The following is an 18652-nucleotide window of genomic DNA, read 5'->3' as shown; positions in this document are numbered from 1 at the left end:
CCCCGAATGAGCTGGCAAAGACCTCAAAATTGCCAAAAAAGTATTTTAACTGCATGTGGCAACCTCCAAAGAAAGATTGGTGCAGGTACAGTGGGGCGTCAGATGAAAGGGACAGCGCTCCCTTGATCAAACACCCCAGATTTGCTACGGATCTGCTGGATTTATATTCAGTTTAAATTATACTTAAGTGGACTCAGTTTTAGCTTACTAAGTAGAAGACTTCTTAAAACCCCTTAACCCTCACCCCTGGAAAATACAATGGAAAAACGCAACAGTGGTGTTCCGTTTTATGTTAAGGGGCTGAGGAGTTTTTCTTTTTGTTCGACTTTATTTATGAGAGTCGGCATATAAGAAGCCAAATACAAACACACTTCACCCTTATTTAAAAAACAAACGTAAACCATGCGTCAATGTTTCTCAACTTTAGATCTATGCACTCCTTTGTATTGGTCTGTCCCAAAACATCAGAAAAAACCTACACAGAAGTTTGTTGTTATACTATGAAAAATTATTTTCTATATTCCATGTAGGATTGTGAGTTAAAGATAATAGAATAAAAGTATCCTTTACTGTCCAACAGTGTGAAAATTCAGGAATAATAATAATTGTTTTTAAATCATACCGACTCTCAGGAAACTCCTGATGGTTGTGTACACATCTTCCTGTCCAAACTCAGAACTGGTGTATGTGAAGATTTTCCCCATAAAAAACACCCTGTTGTACAGAAAACAACAAAGTTGGGTTCATGATGGGGTTTTAGGTATGTTTATGATATTATGATACAGAAACCTACAGTTTTTGGAAGGCGAGACACGAGGCATTCTGCACTTTGTTGAAGCTGATGAGATCCTTGGTGAGGAACCTCAGATAGTTCCTCAAACGTACGTTAAACCACAGATCAACCTCAGATCTTCTGTTGCTGCTCAGAGCCAAAGGCCAAACACAGGGAAGGATGATCCTCCTCACATCATCTGGGACGTCCTCCTGCAGGTGTTGTACAGAAATATTAAACAGTGAGGAGAACACAACCAGATTCACCCATAGATGTTACTACACATTTAAATTTGAGATGAGGACATACGTTTTCTAGGAAGGAAGGAGTGTTGTTGTAGTTGCTGAAGATGATGCAGATGCCTGAACTGTTACTGATTGCGCCAGGCTGAATGAGGAACTGACGCAGTTCTGAGGTGCTAATGGTATTTAGGAGCTGAAAACAGAAGAAAACACTTTTTAAGTTAATTTAGCTCGATTACGTGAATGAGTCCATTTTTGGATTCCTAATATAGAAGTATGTATAAACAAAATTGCCCCAAAAATCTCCTTTCTATCCGTTCCCTTTTATCTGTGTGTATAAATGTTGTTCATATTCAGATATTTAGCTGTACCTCTGATTTGCGTGTTGGTGGAAGAAGAGAGATGAATGACGGGACATCAGGAAAGCCAAAGCTGAGGAAGTTGTTCTTCAGGAAGATGTAGAAGCTTCCACCACTGTAACACTTTAGTGGCGTTTGATCTGTGTTGCAAAGTAAAGCATCTTATTCTGGGTACAAACAAGACATCGGTGGACAGAAAAGACTTTTCAGTTTTATTTCTGCTGTGGTTGCTTTGGGGCATTTTTTTGTAGAATTAAGCTGAAATTCTTAAAGATGTCAAGTTTTCATGACTTTCATCAGCTTCAGCAAATCACACCCAGTTGCTTCTTCTAAAGCAGCTATCCCAGGTTTGCATCCCAATGTCGGACCATCTGCTCTTTTCCCTCTCAAGCTACTAGAGACTAAAGGACAGTAGCACCACAATAATAAACAACATGGGTAGTCATACACAACTGGACTGATGTTCCATTTGTTATTTGAGCTTGAAAAAGTGATACTTTTTAATCTACAAAAGTATTACTGCTGAAACACCTCTTGGAAGTTTTCAATCAACTACACTGAAAATCGTTTGTACCCCTAGCAGATTTAGGTTTAAAGTTCTACTTTAATTTTACTAACATGTTTCTCCCAACTAGAAATCATTTTAAGATCTAGAAGCAACCCAGTCAGAGACCTGACTGAAATCTGATTGAGTATCTGGGGGGTAGAGCTAAAGATTAGGGTGATGGTTGTGCATCATATCCTGCCTGTTATGCATGAGATATTGCTATGCTGCTGCAAAAGACTATTGTCACTTTATAACAAGGAGCACAAGGATAATTGTTCTTGAGAAAATCTGCATGTTTCCTTCTTGTTATTTAGATTTTTTTGTAGTTTCAATCAGAAACATTTTAGAGTACAAATTTCACAGTGACATTAAACATATTGAATAGTTTATTCAAAAACCAGAATTCCTGGAGCTGTGTCTCTGAGAGCATTGATATGTTAATTGATCTGTCTTTATTTCAGGAGATGGATTTGGGAATTCTGCAGAAAATCCACACTGCAAAAACCAAAAATCTATTTTTGATCTAGCTTCTAGTACAAATATGTCAGTACACTCAAAATAAAACAAATCTAACTTACAAGTAACTTTTCAGCAAGTAATGGGAGCTTGTTTTAAGTCAGTTCCTTAATATTGATGAAAAGATATGAGCTATAAGTAAAATTAAAGTTGCAAGCAGCCTCGAACGGCCCTCGCAGCTCAGCGCTGCTCCGACCTCATGGCGACCGTGGGGGTTCCGGCGACACCGCCCGCCCGCCAGCCGCAGAGGCCTCACCCAGTTCCCGCACCCATCCACCGTCCACCCGATGCATTCGCCAGTGCTCCCTGACGACGCACGAAAAATCTGGTGCAGATCGGCTGATGCAGCAAGGGGATATACCCGATTGATTAACCTAGAGGGCGCAGTGGAGTCAAATGACAATTTAATGCTATTGGGCTCTTTACAGGCTGACAAAAATCAGTTTTAAAAAGTTTGGTGCAAATCCGATTATGAATGTATAATTTTGAGACAATCGCATGCAAACGGCGAGGGACTGAAATTGGCCATTCGGCCACGCCCACACGGTTCAGCCAGCAGCCAGTGTTGACAGAATCCATCATCATGTCATTTATGTCACTTGGCACAGGTTTAAGCCTATATGAATCAAAGAGTAAAAGTAAGAGATCCAGCAGAAAAAACAGGTGACTTCCTGTTGGAAGGGGGCGGGGCTAAGGTGATATCAATTGACCAAGTAAATGTGATGAGGACTGGTCTGTAATGAGACATAGAAAGTCTGATGCAGCTGTGACCTTGCATGTGGAAGTTATTGAACCTTGATGTTTCATGGCAAATAGTCAAAGTTTGACACTTAGCCACGCCCACATGCTTTGATGTATGAGAAATCCTTTGATACTTTTTGACCTACTATGCCTCAAGACTGTGCTGAGTGAGTGTGTATGTCAAATGCTGTAAGACAAGTTTGGTCAGATACGATGTCGATAAAAAAGAGAAAATGGCGGTTTTCATCCAAAATGGCCGACTTCCTGTTGGGAATGGACCATGGCTCCAAGAGAGGTTTTTTGTACGTTCTGACAAGATACACATGTGTACCAAGGTTCATAACTCTGGGATAAAGCATGGCTTGGGGCTGATCATTTAAAATATTCTAGGGGGCGCTGTAGAGAAATTAGGCCACGCCCACCAAAGATTGTTGTGGATTCCTGTCAGTGCAGATAAGGATTCATCCCAGTAAGGTTGATGGAGCTCAGCTTGAAACTGGAATTTAGAGCCAAATGTATGGCAACAGCGTTACATGTCACTTCGCCACACCGCCACGCACACCTGCTCCACTGAAACTGGTCAGGGTTGAAATCCATGTCTTCTGTCTCTGAACACAGTTTCATGTTGATCAGGTCAAAGGGGTCAGATAGAGACCGTTCGCAGTAGCCGATCGATCGAAATCCCTAGGAGGAGTTCGATCAAATGCGAAGGCTATAAACTTCCAAAAGGGCTTGAAAATTAGAGCTTCAATCCAAAATGGCCTACTTCCTGTTTGACTTGCACTATGACGTGAATTGAATTCTCTGTGCGTCTTGGGGAGCTCTACAAGTGTACCGATTTTCATATCTGTGCGATGAAGTAAGGTCACAGAGGAGGGGGTTTTGAAAGAAACATAACACTATGATTACAATAGGCCTGAGCAGCGAAGCGCTGCGAAGGCCTAATAATCTGCCAGTGGAATAAGACATTTTAGTTTATGGGAAAATGTCGTGAATGGCAGATTATTTCACTCCATTACATTTTTATCAATATTATGGTATGATTGACTTCAAACGAGCTCCTATATCTTGCTGAAAAGTTAACTGTAAGTTAGTTTTCTTATTTTAAGTGTGCTAAGATATTAGCACTAGAAACTAGACCACAAATATTGGGTAAGATTTTGTGTTTTTACAGATAATCATAGTTTACCATTTCAACTAAATGTCCTGAGAAATGTACTGTTTTTAAGATGTTTAGACTGATGTTAAAAATGTACTAAAGCAACCAAGAAATGTCAAAGAGAGAATAAGCTTCTTTTCTTTTGTTGTAAGCATTATTTTCTACCTTGGAGGAAGAGGATCATATTTTTGTAGATCTCTGCCTTGGTTTCGTCGCTGAGTGTCATCTGCACAGTTTCAAGCACTGAAATCCTGAATGGAAATGATCAGTTACTAATTTAAACCAATAATCAATATCACATTATACAATGTATTGCCTAAAAGATGGAGCCATTTTGTAATATTTTTATATCTACTGTAATTTCATAAATGTATTGAATAGATACTTACATCTCTTGGCTGCTGTTGCAGCTCCTGTTTTTCACAATACCAAAGAGGTGAATAACCATAGCTGGAGAGAGATTGACCAGCAAAGGTCTGAGTTGCAGCCTAAGCCATAGCAGGAAATCCTCATCACTAACAGCCGACATGGAGAAATTTTTATCCAGCACAGCCTCAAGAAAGGCCAATGTCAGGTTCTGTGTGTAGTTGGAAGACTGGGTCTGTGGGGAAATTCAGTTTTAGGAGGAAAAAAGAGGTGTGAATGAATTGGTTTAGTGAACATCAGGATGGTACAGCCAGAGACGATGCATTTTTAGAAAACAGATTAAAAACCTACACATCATACATTTTACAATTCTTGAGATTTATGTGCTAAAAGTTTGCTTTTCTTCTTGTAGATGTAGATTGTTATGTATAAGTTGGTGTTAAAGAATAAAAAGTGCAAGATATTAAATGTGCAAGGCTGAGGTTAGAAAACCCAGAGCAAGTTGTACATCTCTGCAAAAGAATATTACACTGGTTGAAAATGTTGAATCCAAACTGAAACTAAAGCCAATTTTTTTTTGTCAGACTGAGATGTAAAAGTGCCCTGGAGAAGAGAAAGCTCACAAGTAGATCATTAAAAGGCTGGCATGTTAGAACATCACAACAGGCAGACACAAAAATAGAAGAGACAAAATGATATCCTCTATTGAGGTTCAAGTTCTTACCACAGTAGTAGTGCCAGGAGATGATAATGCTGACCCAGGACTGTTACTGGTACCTAAGGTTGGCGTTTCAGAGTCAGTGAGGCTTTTTGTTGGTGTACCAAGTGAAACATCTGCCGTTGCTGTCTCAGAGGTTGTTTTGGCATCTGGTGTTGATGTTGTACTGCTCTTGCCTTCAGTTAGAGGCTCTGGGGTAACAGGGCTGGTTGCAGTGTTTGATAGTTCTGAACTGGTTAAAGTTTGTTTTGTTGTTGTGGTAGCACTGATTGTGAGAGTGGTCTGAGTCTCACTTCCTGTGGCTGCAGTTGTTGTTGACGTCCCACTCGTAGTTGTACCTATTGGCATCATTGTTCCAGAACTGGTTGTAGGAAAAGGCATTGTTGTGCTAGTGGTAGATTCAGAATCTGAAGATGTCAAAGAATCAGTTGGACCACCTGTTGATGATGATGTTGCAGCACTTGCTAAGTTTGTTGTTGCTGTGAGAACACTGTTTTCGGAGTCTACTGTTGTCATAGCACTGGCCAAAGCATTTCCTGTTGAAGTTCTAGCACTTGTTGCAGTGTTAGTTGTCCTCCATGAGCTGCTCCCAGTATTAATTGTTGCTGACACAGATTTGGTTGTGGTAGCAAATGTTGGCGTTTCAGAGTCAGTGAGGATTTTTGTTGATGTACCAAGTGAAACATCTGCTGTTGCTGTCTCAGGGGTTGTTGTGGCATCTGGTGTTGATGTTGTACTGCTCTTGCCTTCAGTTGGAGGCTCTGGGGTAACAGGGCTGGTTGCAGTGTTTGATAGTTCTGTACTGGTAGTGGCTAATGTATGCTTTCTTGCAGTGCTAACACTGATTTCAACACTGGTCAGTGTCTCTCTGCTTGTTGCTGCAGTAGTTGTTGACGTCCCACTAGTAGTTGTATCTTCTGCCATCATTGTTCCAGAACTGGTTGTAGGAAAAGGCATTGTTGTGCTAGTTGTAGTTTCAGAATCTGGAGATGTCAAAGAATCAGTTGGACCACCTGTTGATGATGATGTTGAAGCACTTGCTAAGTTTGTTGTTGCTGTGAGAACACCGTTTTCGGAGTCTGTTGTCATAGCACTGGCCAAAGCATCTCCTGTTGAAGTTCTAGCACTTGTTTCAGGTTTAGGGTTTGATATCAAGGAACTCGTTCCAACAGTTGTTTCTAACATTGTGATTGTTCCAGCATCTTGTGTTGAAGTTCCAGTACTACTTGAAACTTTTGGTCTTGTTGTGAAAGGAGGAGACTCAGCACTCACGGTTGTTGTTCCAACAGTAGCCACAGAATTACCTGTTGATGTTCCAGCATCGGTTGCAGTGTTAGTTGTCCTCCATGAGCTGCTCCCAGTATTAATTGTTGCTGACACAGATTTGGTTGTGGTAGCAAATGTTGGCATTCCAGAGTCAGTGAGGCTTTTTGTTGATGTACCAAGTGAAACATCTGCTGTTGCTGTCTCAGGGGTTGTTGTGGCATCTGGTGTTGATGTTGTACTGCTCTTGCCTTCAGTTGGAGGCTCTGGGGTAACAGGGCTGGTTGCAGTGTTTGATAGTTCTGAACTGGTTAAAGTTTGTTTTGTTGTTGTGGTAGCACTGATTGTGAGAGTGGTCTGAGTCTCACTTCCTGTGGCTGCAGTTGTTGTTGACGTCCCACTCGTAGTTGTACCTATTGGCATCATTGTTCCAGAACTGGTTGTAGGAAAAGGCATTGTTGTGCTAGTGGTAGATTCAGAATCTGAAGATGTCAAAGAATCAGTTGGACCACCTGTTGATGATGATGTTGCAGCACTTGCTAAGTTTGTTGTTGCTGTGAGAACACTGTTTTCGGAGTCTACTGTTGTCATAGCACTGGCCAAAGCATCTCCTGTTGAAGTTCTAGCACTTGTTGCAGTGTTAGTTGTCCTCCATGAGCTGCTCCCAGTATTAATTGTTGCTGACACAGATTTGGTTGTGGTAGCAAATGTTGGCGTTTCAGAGTCAGTGAGGCTTTTTGTTGATGTACCAAGTGAAACATCTGCTGTTGCTGTCTCAGGGGTTGTTGTGGCATCTGGTGTTGATGTTGTACTGTTCTTGCCTTCAGTTGGAGGCTCTGGGGTAACAGGGCTGGTTGCAGTGTTTGATAGTTCTGTACTGGTACTGGCTAATGTATGCTTTCTTGCAGTGCTAACACTGATTTCAACACTGGTCAGTGTCTCTCTGCTTGTTGCTTCAGTAGTTGTTGACGTCCCACTAGTAGTTGTATCTTCTGCCATCATTGTTCCAGAACTGGTTGTAGGAAAAGGCATTGTTGTGCTAGTTGTAGTTTCAGAATCTGGAGATGTCAAAGAATCAGTTGGACCACCTGTTGATGATGATGTTGAAGCACTTGCTAAGTTTGTTGTTGCTGTGAGAACACCGTTTTCGGAGTCTGTTGTCATAGCACTGGCCAAAGCATCTCCTGTTGAAGTTCTAGCACTTGTTTCAGGTTTAGGGTTTGATATCAAGGAACTCGTTCCAACAGTTGTTTCTAACATTGTGATTGTTCCAGCATCTTGTGTTGAAGTTCCAGTACTACTTGAAACTTTTGGTCTTGTTGTGAAAGGAGGAGACTCAGCACTCACGGTTGTTGTTCCAACAGTAGCCACAGAATTACCTGTTGATGTTCCAGCATCGGTTGCAGTGTTAGTTGTCCTCCATGAGCTGCTTACAGTATGAATGGCTGAACTGTATGTGGTAGTAAGTGCTGGTATGTCAGAAGTGGTTAGGGATGTTTTTGTTTGTGTGTCAGAACGTGTTCCAGTTGCAGTTCCAGTACTTGTTAAACTAGTTTCCTGGGTGGGCATTGTAGTTGGAGGGATCGTGCTGTTGGTAGATAGACCAATACCCATTCTGTCTAGATCCGACTGTTGTTGCAAGTTTACCCACATCTGAATCACAGTGTCGTTCTCAAACAACTTTAGGTCCGGTAAATGTTCCCCCATGAGTTTCTGGACGTTGGAAACAGTTAAATCCTGCATGTTTAGAAAAATTAAATGTTGAAAAAAATATTTTTTTGCAGTTAAATTATATTTTTCAGAAGAGAACATTTATTATTGTCCAAAGAATTCACCTAATGCTAGTTCTTTCTTGTTTATACTTACAGTTATAACACTGATGTTTAGTTTCATGAAGGTTTTCACATCCATGCTTATATTTTGTTTTGACAAAGATATTATATCAACCAGAGATGCTCCACCTTTCAAAAAAGAAATGAATGACAAAATTAAAAAGCAATTCTTATTTGGATAATTAGATAATAGTGAGTATGTAATCTCACCTAGATAGCCTTTAACCAGGTTAAAAAAGTTAATCGGATTATCACGATGGACGCTGAAGGAGGTGTTGCTGATCTCGTAGAGGACTCTCTTCTGCTCAGTTGAACATGATGCCACATCTAGACGCTTGGTATTTCTGACAACAGATACAGAGGCATTCAGTTTTACTTTAACGACCACAGTGGATATGTTGGTTATATCCACGCTGACACCAACCTGATACTGTCTGCTGTGATGGTCTGTAACGTGCTGGTGTCCAGTGAGCACAGGTTGGAGTCAATAATGTTCAGTTCACTGCTGCCCAGTGAATTTCCAGAGGTATTCAGGTACTTGGTGATGATTGCTTTGCTCTAAATGTATCATGAAGAAAAACTCAAGTTACCAAACTCCAGTCAAATGAAAGTTTTGGTAATGTCTACGGTCTGCTGTACCTGTGCCGTCTCCCATGTTCCATCTTCAGGTTTCATCAGAGCTGCCAAGGTATCCAGTTCAGTGATGTTCCACTTAGAGATGTCATCAAGTGTTGCTGAGCGAGAGACTGAAGCAAGCATCTGTACTTCCTGATCAGGAACTCCAGATGGGAATGCCTGGAAGTAGAGATTATGAAATTATAAGAGCAAAGTGTTGAATATGAAGTCAAATCTTAATGCATGAAAATAATATGACACTCATTAATGATGAAATGCCTGCCATCTCTTGATGGCCACTGGGTCTGTTAGTCGCAAGGCTTCTTACAGGTCATAAAGTGCATACCGCTGTTTGACCAAACCGCCACATGTTCCCAAGTTACCTGGTTGAGCTTCTTCAGAATGATTTTCTGGAAGTCATCATCATCCACTTTTTGGCAGATAGTATAGAGGTTATCTTTTAGAACGGAAACGTCCAGGCAGAGGTTGAACTGCGTCATGTTGTAGCCAAAGGGGAAAGACGGGTCGCTAACAGTCACCTGGGTGATGTTGCCCTCAGTGCATCCTTGTAACGATAAGAGAGCTAGTGAGGCTACTGTGTAGTTAGACATTAATTTCTTGCAGGAAATACATTTGTTAGAGATTTCTTCAGGATATATAATCGATCCTTTTGTCAATAATTGACTCTTCACAGTTAATTTCTTTAGTTATGTTTACATAGCCATAGGCTTTGCAAAGGAATTCACCATTACTCTTATTAATACTACTAGTAGTATTTACCTTCTCCTGGTTTTACTAAAACTGGGCTGATCTGTTTGAAGAGGTACTTCAGCTTGTTCTTGTGTGGATTTTGTTTCCTTATGTCTGGAAGAAAACCCTTAAGGAATTTCCTCTTCATTGACTGAAAGAAAATGTAAATAAATGTTAGGGAATAAAACAATCTAGAAGTCATTTTCAAAAAATATAAGCAGACCAATTTTCATGACAGTAACCAAGGTGATAAAAACACACAATTGTAAACCGGTCCCAGAAGGTTCTTGTAAAGTAAAAGGGAAGTATCTTGAGATCCTCCAGTGTTTGCTGGTCCCAGTTGGTTACATATCTAAAAATCAAAGACAATATATATTTTGTCATATTGATGTAAATAGGTAATGGATACATTTTTGTATAGATCTTCATCTCAATTATTTTGTACAACACTTTATTAGGGGGCAAGAGGACTAATTTTGTCCTTTTGGATAAAATCAATTTTGTCTGACACCTGAAGGTCAGAAAATCCCCCAAAATGTGAAGAACTGGCAGAGATTTTTTAAAATAAAATGCATGGATTTGCTTTTAGTACCCGTATTGTGTTTTCCCAGACAGCAGCAGTGTTTCCATAGCAGCCACCTGGCTGGCAGAGAGGTCTTTGCAGGCTTTGAGATTTTCCAGGATGAGAGGATCTGAATTCTCAATGTCGGATCTATCCAGAGTGCAGACCATGTTCCCCAGGACCTCCACATTGTCTCTGCTCAGGCTGTCGCCACTGATCCCCTGAAACAGTGAAAATACAGATCATCAGTGAAAATGTTCATTCAAATTATTTACGTTGACTAAACATTAACATACACGTATATCATTTTGATGCAAATCCCTCCTGCTATGTGCTAAGTTTGTCTCAATGTTCTGTCTGTGCTATCACTTTAAACGTCTCTGGATTTACAAAACAGATTGCACAAACTACATCTGGACTCAGTTGTTGAGGTGTGAGCAGAGAACTCAGATTTTGCATTAGGTCACAGCTGTGACAACCCGCTGTTATTAGCCACGTCGTGTAAAGTTTATGGAACCAGTATGAACATGCATGCATATAAATCATAGTCTAAAATGGGCAAAAAATTGGCTGCAACAAGACATTTCTTAGCCATAAACATGATCTAATTCTGAAATAAAAACCCATATTCAGCTTTTTTACAAGCTGCTGAAGAAACATGTTCATCAAATTGAAATATAACTAAGCTTTATCTGGCTTAAGTGTTTTTGTTTATTTGGGTATTTTTCATCATGGCACCTGAGGTCTCCTTTGACTCAGTCTTGATTTTATTTTTATACTCACCAAGCAGTCTCTAGCTTCCCTGAACTTCTGTGGGCCCTTGTTCAAGATGCTGGAGGCCACAGAAAAGTCTGCGGCACCCAGGGCAGAAAAGTAGGGCCTGCAGTTTGCTTTCTGGACATCTTGAATACTGTAGTAGAGTGGTGGAAAATAGTTTTTATAAATGACTGCAGAAATAATTAGCTTTAAAAACAACAGACACAGTTATGATGTGGAGAGAGACTCACTCCAAGTAGAGAAGCATGTCTGGAGGATAATCTGTGAAGTTCTGAGAGAGGTCGTCACGGATCAGGTTGTACATGCAGGTCAGCTGGAGGTCACAGTGTGAGAACAAGGATGGAAAACTGGTTCTTATAACTGCAGCTCATGTTTTATTTCAAATCTCGCCACTCGAATTGTAAACAGAAACTATATAAATCATAATGTAGGCAACAGAACTTACTTGAGGTTCCTCCAGGTCCACCTTGGCTCTGCCTTTCCTCGGTCGACAGGCACGAATCATCTGCTTGATTTTGGCTTTAGACATTTTCTGAACCGATGAACAACTGAAGCCTTGCAGCACAGACGGCGAAAGCCTGCAGAGAGAAAACAAAAAAGCACAGAGTTTAATGCATGGAAAGGTGGAAATTCTCATGACAAATAGCTGCGGGTTTTGGTTACTTACTGTTCGATGTCAAAGCCTGATTCACCCAATGTCCAAATAAACATGGCGGACTATAAAGAGTAATACAGGAGTCTTTGTTTAAGATGTTATTAACATATGTGAGAAATATTATTATACTAAACATGGCAGGTGATCTCTGGCACGTTTATTAAAATATCTCTCACAGCATCAAGTTTTTATCCATCTAAAACCAGAACAAATCACTGACCTGATCTGGAGTCCACGTCTTTTTGTTCATCATGCTGATGTTGACTGTGCTCTCCGAAAATACCAGCAGTGAAGATGGGATCTCACTTGCTAGGACATCAGGGACATTCTCCACCAATTTAACTGGATTTGCGTCCACAGAAATGATCTGACAAGTAGGTCAGTAGATGTCATTGTTATTTGTGTGGTTCATTCAATACTACTGAATTTAAGGGCAAGTTGATTTCGTACCTTTCTGACAAAAGTCTCCTGGACAACCTTTGAGGCTTCCAGCATGTTGGAAACGACGTTGGGCCTCTGGGAGGCGCTGAGTATTTCAGAAGCTGAGATCTTTTGAATTGACTCTGAGTGAAGTCCAACAACAAGAGTTCCCAGGGACTCCAGAGAGGCTGCGCTGTTGACCTGTCAGTTACATTGTTATCTATTAAAACCATTAAAACCATGTTCTGGTAACTAGAAACTAATGACCATTTAGATTGGATCATAGATTTTGATAACAAATTCAGGTTAACATTGATGCAGCCAATCATTGAATATCTGAAGTGTTTCAGGAAAGCTGAAGAAAACTGCAAAACTTACCTGAAATCCTGAGGAGGTGATGGACTGGATGACAGTGGTGGCCCGGTCCTGGCCCCAGTTTTTCACAGAGCCCAGGGTGGGCAAAGAGGAAACCAGCACAGAAGATGGCACTGTAAGGATCTGATCTTTGGTCAGTGCTGAAGAGGCGTTGCCAAGTTCTTCAAAGGTTTCCTTTGTGAAGGTCTTGATGGTGGATGTCAGAGCTGCAGATACCTGTTGAATATAATATTGCAGATGCATTAGTTTCATTTAACTTTGAATTATTTTTCTCAGTCACTGTCTACAGCAGAGCAATCAATCATACAATAAATGACAAAGTCTTTGTTATATAGCTATTGTAATGTTTTAAACTCATTAGAATGTCATGTGAGTCAAACATGTTTGTCTAGTGAAGGACATTAAGATGATATTTGCTGTGAATCACTGCTGTACAAATTGAATTAAATTGAGCTGGAAAAACGTCTTTGAAGCAAACAATATTTGTGTGTAGGAACTTCTAGATCTGGTACCTCAGGATCTTCTGTCCCATTACAGAATGTCTTCAGTTTTTCCAAGATGACCATCGTCTCAGATTCAGTAAGAGAGGAAAATACTGAGCTTGGGATGTCAGAGGAACATAATAAAGAGCCTGGAAGCCTGAATGAAAGGTGGAGTTTTATTCAACCAAGTGTAAGGATGAGTAATTAAGCACATACCGACATGGAGACCTGATCTGATTAACAATGTCGTACATTTTTTAGCTAAAGTGATAAAAACTTACTTGAATAGACTGAAGTTCGGCTTGAATGCATAGAGCTGGGTGATGTAGTAGTCTGTTACGTATTTAGAGATGGCTGTGTTGTTGAAGAGTTCCAGGTTAGAGTAATCCTCCAGGAATATCTCCAGCTTTAAATGTAGAAACATCCAGAAATGCATGTAAACAGGACTAAAATGTTCAGTATGGTTGACTTTGCACAAATAAACTTTTTAAATGGTGAGTTCTAATGTACACACAAACACATCCAGTCCCAAACAAACATGCAAACAAACATTCTTTAAGCTTCCTGTATCTGAGCCCTCTTACGCCCCCCTGTGGAGCGTAAGAGGGCTGCATTAAGGATGGCAGCTCAGTGGCACCTTATCTGTGAAACATTCTGCCTTTCCTGATTCGAAGTCTCAAAAATTGACTTTTAAACTCTGGCTTTTGGTACTAACTGAACACACCATTACAGCTTTAATTGTGCTGAATGTAATATTTTATTTCTACCATTCTGTTATTCTATTTTTAAACTTAAAGCTCCTGGTGATTTTATACCTTGTGCGGCACTTTGATCAAATGTTGCAAACGTTGACTTTGGTTGTTCTGATTAGAAATGTTCTAAATTCACTCAAACAGTTGGAATCATAACCGATAAACACCAGGGCTCGATTTGGTTTTTATTGTGTTACGAATTTAACCAGTTTGTTAGGACAAATACCTGAGAGGTGGAGATAAAGCTGGTGAGATCATCCAAAGTGATAAATGTAACAAAGCTGCCAATGTAGCTGACAAACCAGGAGGTAGAACTCAGCTCTGGATCTCTGGGATCGTAGCATCTGGCTCCAGAACCTGAGGACACCACCATAGCAGAGTAATAGAAATATGTAATCTATTGTTCTAAAACATGATGTAAACCTGCATCACTGATATTTCAGCTCAGAATAGAAAGGTGTCTACTGTAACACTCATCTTACCTCCTCTGGTCAGTTTCTAAGTCATACAGAGCAAATGATAGGATCTAGACTCTCACCTGCTGTCAGGTAGCTCCTGATGGCGGTGTACACATCTTTTTGTCCAAATTCTGAACTGTTGTATGTGAAAGATTTCCCCATTATATACACCCTGTTAAAAAGAAAATAATAAAACCTAAGTCTGATGAAACCTACACATTCAATAATGAGATGCAATGAGAAACCAACTCACATTTTCTGGAAGGAGAGACATGAGGCATTTTGCACCTCAGTGGAGTTCAGAAGGTCCTTAGTGAGGAACCTCAGATAGTTCCTCAAACGTACGTTAAACCACAGATCAACCTCAGATGTTTTGTTGCTGCTCAGAGCCAAAGGCCAAACACAGGGAAGGATGATCCTCCTCACATCATCTGGGACGTCCTCCTGCAGGTGTTGTACAATCAATCAATGGGAGAATGAAGAGAACACAACTAGATTGCCCCTTAGATGTGATTGCAGACGTGCTCGTCTGAGATGGTGGACATACATTTTGTAGGAACAGAGAGGTTTTGTTGTAGTTGTTAAAGATGGCACAGATGTTTGAAGTGTTCTGGGTGACATCAGGTTGGCTGAGGAACTGACGCATTTCTGAGGTGCTGATGGTATTTAGGAGCTGGAGAGTTTCAAACAAAGTTGTCACCAAATTATTGAAATCAGAAGGTTGGTTAGATATTCAGCTATAGCTATGGCTAGCAAGTTTCACTGAGATAAACTCCTTTGTCATTATGTTTTTACCTCTGACTTGCATGTTGATGGCAGAAAAGAGATGAATGTTGACACATCAGGAAAACCAAAGTTGAGGAAGTTGCTCTTCATGAAGCGGTAGAAGCTTCCACCTTCATAACACTTTACCCATGCCAGGCCTTTTGTTTTTACAAAGGAAAATGTATTATGGGTGAAAATGCGAGCTACTATTAGACATATGTGTATGAGCAGCTCTTTAGGAGATTTACAGCATGGTATTATTTTTCAAACAAACCTTGAAAGAAGAGGACTATATTGTTGTAGATCTGTTGTTTGGTTTCAGTGCTAAGCGTCATTTGTACCTTGTCAAGCACTGTAATCCTAAAAAAAACAACAATTCTCTATCATTTTCAAGTATAGATGGAAATCTAATGAAATACTACGTTATAACAAGTAGAAGTTATCTTGGAATACTTGTCAGTTTTCTGTGATCCTAGTATTTCACTGAATAACTTACATCTCTTGGCTGCTGTTGCAGCTCCTGTTTGTCCCAATGCTGAAAAGTCGTTCTACCAGACTAGGTGAAATATTGACCAAAAAAGGCCTCAGCCGCACCCTCATCCACTGCAGGAACTCTTCATCACTAACAGCAGGGAAGGACAGCACTCCTCTTTCCAGAACTGTCTGGAGGAAGGAGGATTTTACCTCTAGTGTGTAGTTGGCTGACTGGACCTGTGGGTGAGTTTAGAAACAGATGTTTGTCCAAACACAAATTATCCACAGCATCCTGTCACACAGACCTAACAATTCCTCCTTCTCTACAGCCATGATCCATCTCTGCAAGACCATCTCTATAGAGCCGCTATCCTTTCTCTTTACTCACACAATAACTTTGTCTCCAATCTACTAGCTCTCTATGTCATGAAATGCGGTAGTTGAGTGGTGAGGCAGACGCAGTATACCCAGGTTATGGAGAGTTAATGATGAAAACACAAGAATCTAGGCAGCACAGAGTGAGCAAAAGCTAGGAGCTAATCCCTGGTAGCAACTGGTGTCAATATGACAGAAACAAGCAACAAGACAGCAGACAAGACAAGGACCCAACAAGGCACACAGGTGGGACTAAATACACAAGGAGGTAATCAGGGGAAACAAGACACAGCTGGGAGCAATCAATGGGTAGACCGGACAACACAGAAACTCAACTGAACAAAGAAACCTGAATGAGTACACAGAACAACTCAAATCCTCACACTCTATTTCTAAACTTGTTCAATGTCTTCAATTGACCTCAAACAAGATCTCAGAAACATATTGTTAACCTCCCAAGTTTCTTTGAACGCAGATGTGTATGTCTAAAGTGCAGTAATTTTGTAGTTGTGGCTGGGCAGTGCATGGTATGGGCACCATGCAGTGCATGTAGACAGCCAACAGGTGTCCATGCAATTTGGACATGTGTTAGTGAGAAACCCATTTTGAACATCCCTTGTCCTGTGTGTTCTGTGAAGTAATTTGTGTTGCATAAGCTGAAAGTTAGCATTTTTGATGATTTAAAAAGCATTTGTACACATTTTACTAAAATTGCTCAAATCAGTGCCATTAGATAAATCAATGTCCCATTTACTGATCGGAAGTAAGATTGTTAAATACATGTCTGAAAGTGTTAAGTGTATGAGTAGCTTTCAGTCAAGATGAGCCTATATATCACTATTCAGAAAATTGTACTCATTTACCTCAATCACTGGTGAGACTGTGTCAAAGAAAGCACCAAAATCAGCTGTCTGGATTGCTCCCAGGATTTCCCTCACATCTTGTATCCCGTTTAGCTGTGAGGGAATTGTTGCAAGCTGGCTCAACTGACTGATCGTGAGAACATCCACAACTTCCACCTAAGAAAAGACAAGTGACACTTAAATAGCCAAACTCTATAGTTTCCTGACTTCATCTCCCAGGGTTAGGGTAAAAAAAAATAGAGTGACAAACCCAGAACTAAGTAAAAGTCCACTAGACAACAATCTAGTGGACCTCCAGGTCTAGGTCCACTAGACTTGGACCTACTAGACTAGGTCCAAGTCTAGTACTCAGACTTGACCTTAATGTATATTATTGTTCTGCAAACTTTGTAACAAAATCTAGTTCGTCAATAGGATATTGATGACTAACTGCTAGATCAGGGATGTCAAACTCCAGTCCTCAAGGGCCACTGTCCTGCTGTTTTTACACAGGTACAAAACACGGGAATGAAATGGCTTAATTACCTCCTTCTTGGGTACATAAATTCTCCAGAGCCTTAATGACCTAATTATTCTATTCAGGTGATGCAGCAGAGGCACATCTAAACGTTTCAGGGCAGTGACCCTTGAGGACTGGAGTTTGACACCTGTGCTAGATAAAGGCCACTAGTGCCTAACTAAGAAAATAAAAAACTGACGCAAATAAACACAGGATCTAAAGAAAACATCTAAATTATATTTGGTGATGTATATATTAAGACAGTTTGTAGATGTTGTTATTCAGACATAGCAGTGTAAAACTTACTCCTCTGAAATCATTCTTTAAAGACAGAAAATCCATGATGGAGGCTTGAAATCTGAAATAGCCAAAGTTGTCTTCTAGCCAACGCCTGTTATCAGATGTTACACAAGCAATACCTAGAAATAAAATAAGAAAGATTTTTATTGAACAGGTCACATTAAATCTAAACATAACATTAGACTACTACAATTCTAAAGCAATTAACTATGTATGAATGTACCAATTCTCAATGACACAAACAACCATATGTATATGTGCTTATATAGACTAAATTTCAAGTAAGCAGGACCTACCTGTGTGGAACTGTCCCCTGAGATAGTCCAATGCAAACATGAAAACCAGCTGAGTTTGTTCTTCTGAAAGTTGATTGAAAATGCTGTCGAACCCTTTGAGACTGACAGAACAAATATCATCCAGGCATTTAATCATGTTTCAGTTGGGACATTAGTGTGTGTTTTTTACCATAGATAAACCAAAGAACAAAAATGTTTAACTCACATTTTCTGATAAGAGCTGCAGGTAATATTTCTGGGAATAAATTCAAATGCTTGAGAGTCAACACTTGGCAGGAAAAGAGGAAGATAAACCTGGAACCATAATTTGAATTCTTCCTCATTGAACAGATAAAACTTTGGGCCCAGAACTGTTAAAGTAAGATTCAGGATGGTGTCACGAATTCTTGGACTGACTGTTGTCTGGTTTTGTTGAAAGGAGAAGAGAAAATAGAATTTACTGTCCTTCCTTCTGACATCAACTTAATAAGATTACTTTCTGATGAAAACTTACTTCAGCTGCGCCATGAACAAATGTATCAAAAAATGACTCAAGGTTTGCCATAGATGCTGAAAGCACAGGTCTTCTGAAAATCATTATTACAACATTCTCATTGGATAGGATGTTTGGTTCAAGGAGGAATGTGGCCAGTTGGGTTGGAGAAAAGGAATCAAGGATGTTCAGCTACAAAAACATGTTGGAGGATAAAGAAAAAATACATTTCTCAATGATTATGAAC

The 18652-nt window shown here is 40.1% G+C and overlaps 1 protein-coding gene across 1 annotated transcript in view; it reads right to left on the bottom strand.

The window, feature by feature from the left end:
• Window positions 1–18498, bottom strand: part of LOC111612266 — a 75735-nt gene extending 57237 nt beyond the window's left edge. The window contains exons 1-36 of the mRNA XM_023353051.1: window positions 18427–18498; window positions 18139–18335; window positions 17934–18034; window positions 17644–17756; window positions 16839–16994; window positions 15623–15837; window positions 15401–15486; window positions 15157–15284; window positions 14909–15034; window positions 14615–14805; window positions 14442–14533; window positions 14130–14260; window positions 13433–13557; window positions 13182–13308; window positions 12673–12885; window positions 12325–12495; window positions 12095–12241; window positions 11887–11936; window positions 11665–11797; window positions 11450–11532; window positions 11226–11352; window positions 10473–10663; window positions 10142–10232; window positions 9911–10031; window positions 9514–9695; window positions 9155–9310; window positions 8940–9073; window positions 8726–8859; window positions 8550–8644; window positions 5427–8420; window positions 4726–4937; window positions 4502–4587; window positions 1386–1513; window positions 1082–1207; window positions 794–984; window positions 623–714 (exon numbers count right to left, since the gene is read on the bottom strand). Coding sequence (XP_023208819.1) covers window positions 623–714; window positions 794–984; window positions 1082–1207; window positions 1386–1513; window positions 4502–4587; window positions 4726–4937; window positions 5427–8420; window positions 8550–8644; window positions 8726–8859; window positions 8940–9073; window positions 9155–9310; window positions 9514–9695; window positions 9911–10031; window positions 10142–10232; window positions 10473–10663; window positions 11226–11352; window positions 11450–11532; window positions 11665–11797; window positions 11887–11936; window positions 12095–12241; window positions 12325–12495; window positions 12673–12885; window positions 13182–13308; window positions 13433–13557; window positions 14130–14260; window positions 14442–14533; window positions 14615–14805; window positions 14909–15034; window positions 15157–15284; window positions 15401–15486; window positions 15623–15837; window positions 16839–16994; window positions 17644–17756; window positions 17934–18034; window positions 18139–18335; window positions 18427–18477 — 7696 coding nt within the window. The 5' untranslated portion in view covers window positions 18478–18498. The remainder of the gene's footprint in view (window positions 1–622; window positions 715–793; window positions 985–1081; window positions 1208–1385; window positions 1514–4501; window positions 4588–4725; window positions 4938–5426; window positions 8421–8549; window positions 8645–8725; window positions 8860–8939; window positions 9074–9154; window positions 9311–9513; window positions 9696–9910; window positions 10032–10141; window positions 10233–10472; window positions 10664–11225; window positions 11353–11449; window positions 11533–11664; window positions 11798–11886; window positions 11937–12094; window positions 12242–12324; window positions 12496–12672; window positions 12886–13181; window positions 13309–13432; window positions 13558–14129; window positions 14261–14441; window positions 14534–14614; window positions 14806–14908; window positions 15035–15156; window positions 15285–15400; window positions 15487–15622; window positions 15838–16838; window positions 16995–17643; window positions 17757–17933; window positions 18035–18138; window positions 18336–18426) is intronic.
• Between the last annotated feature and the right edge of the window lie 154 nt (window positions 18499–18652).

This window comes from Xiphophorus maculatus, chromosome 19 (genome assembly GCF_002775205.1).
Source record: "Xiphophorus maculatus strain JP 163 A chromosome 19, X_maculatus-5.0-male, whole genome shotgun sequence".
NCBI lineage: Eukaryota > Metazoa > Chordata > Actinopteri > Cyprinodontiformes > Poeciliidae > Xiphophorus > Xiphophorus maculatus.
Note: the sequence above shows the minus strand (reverse complement) of the source record. Positions and strands in the feature narration are given on the sequence as shown.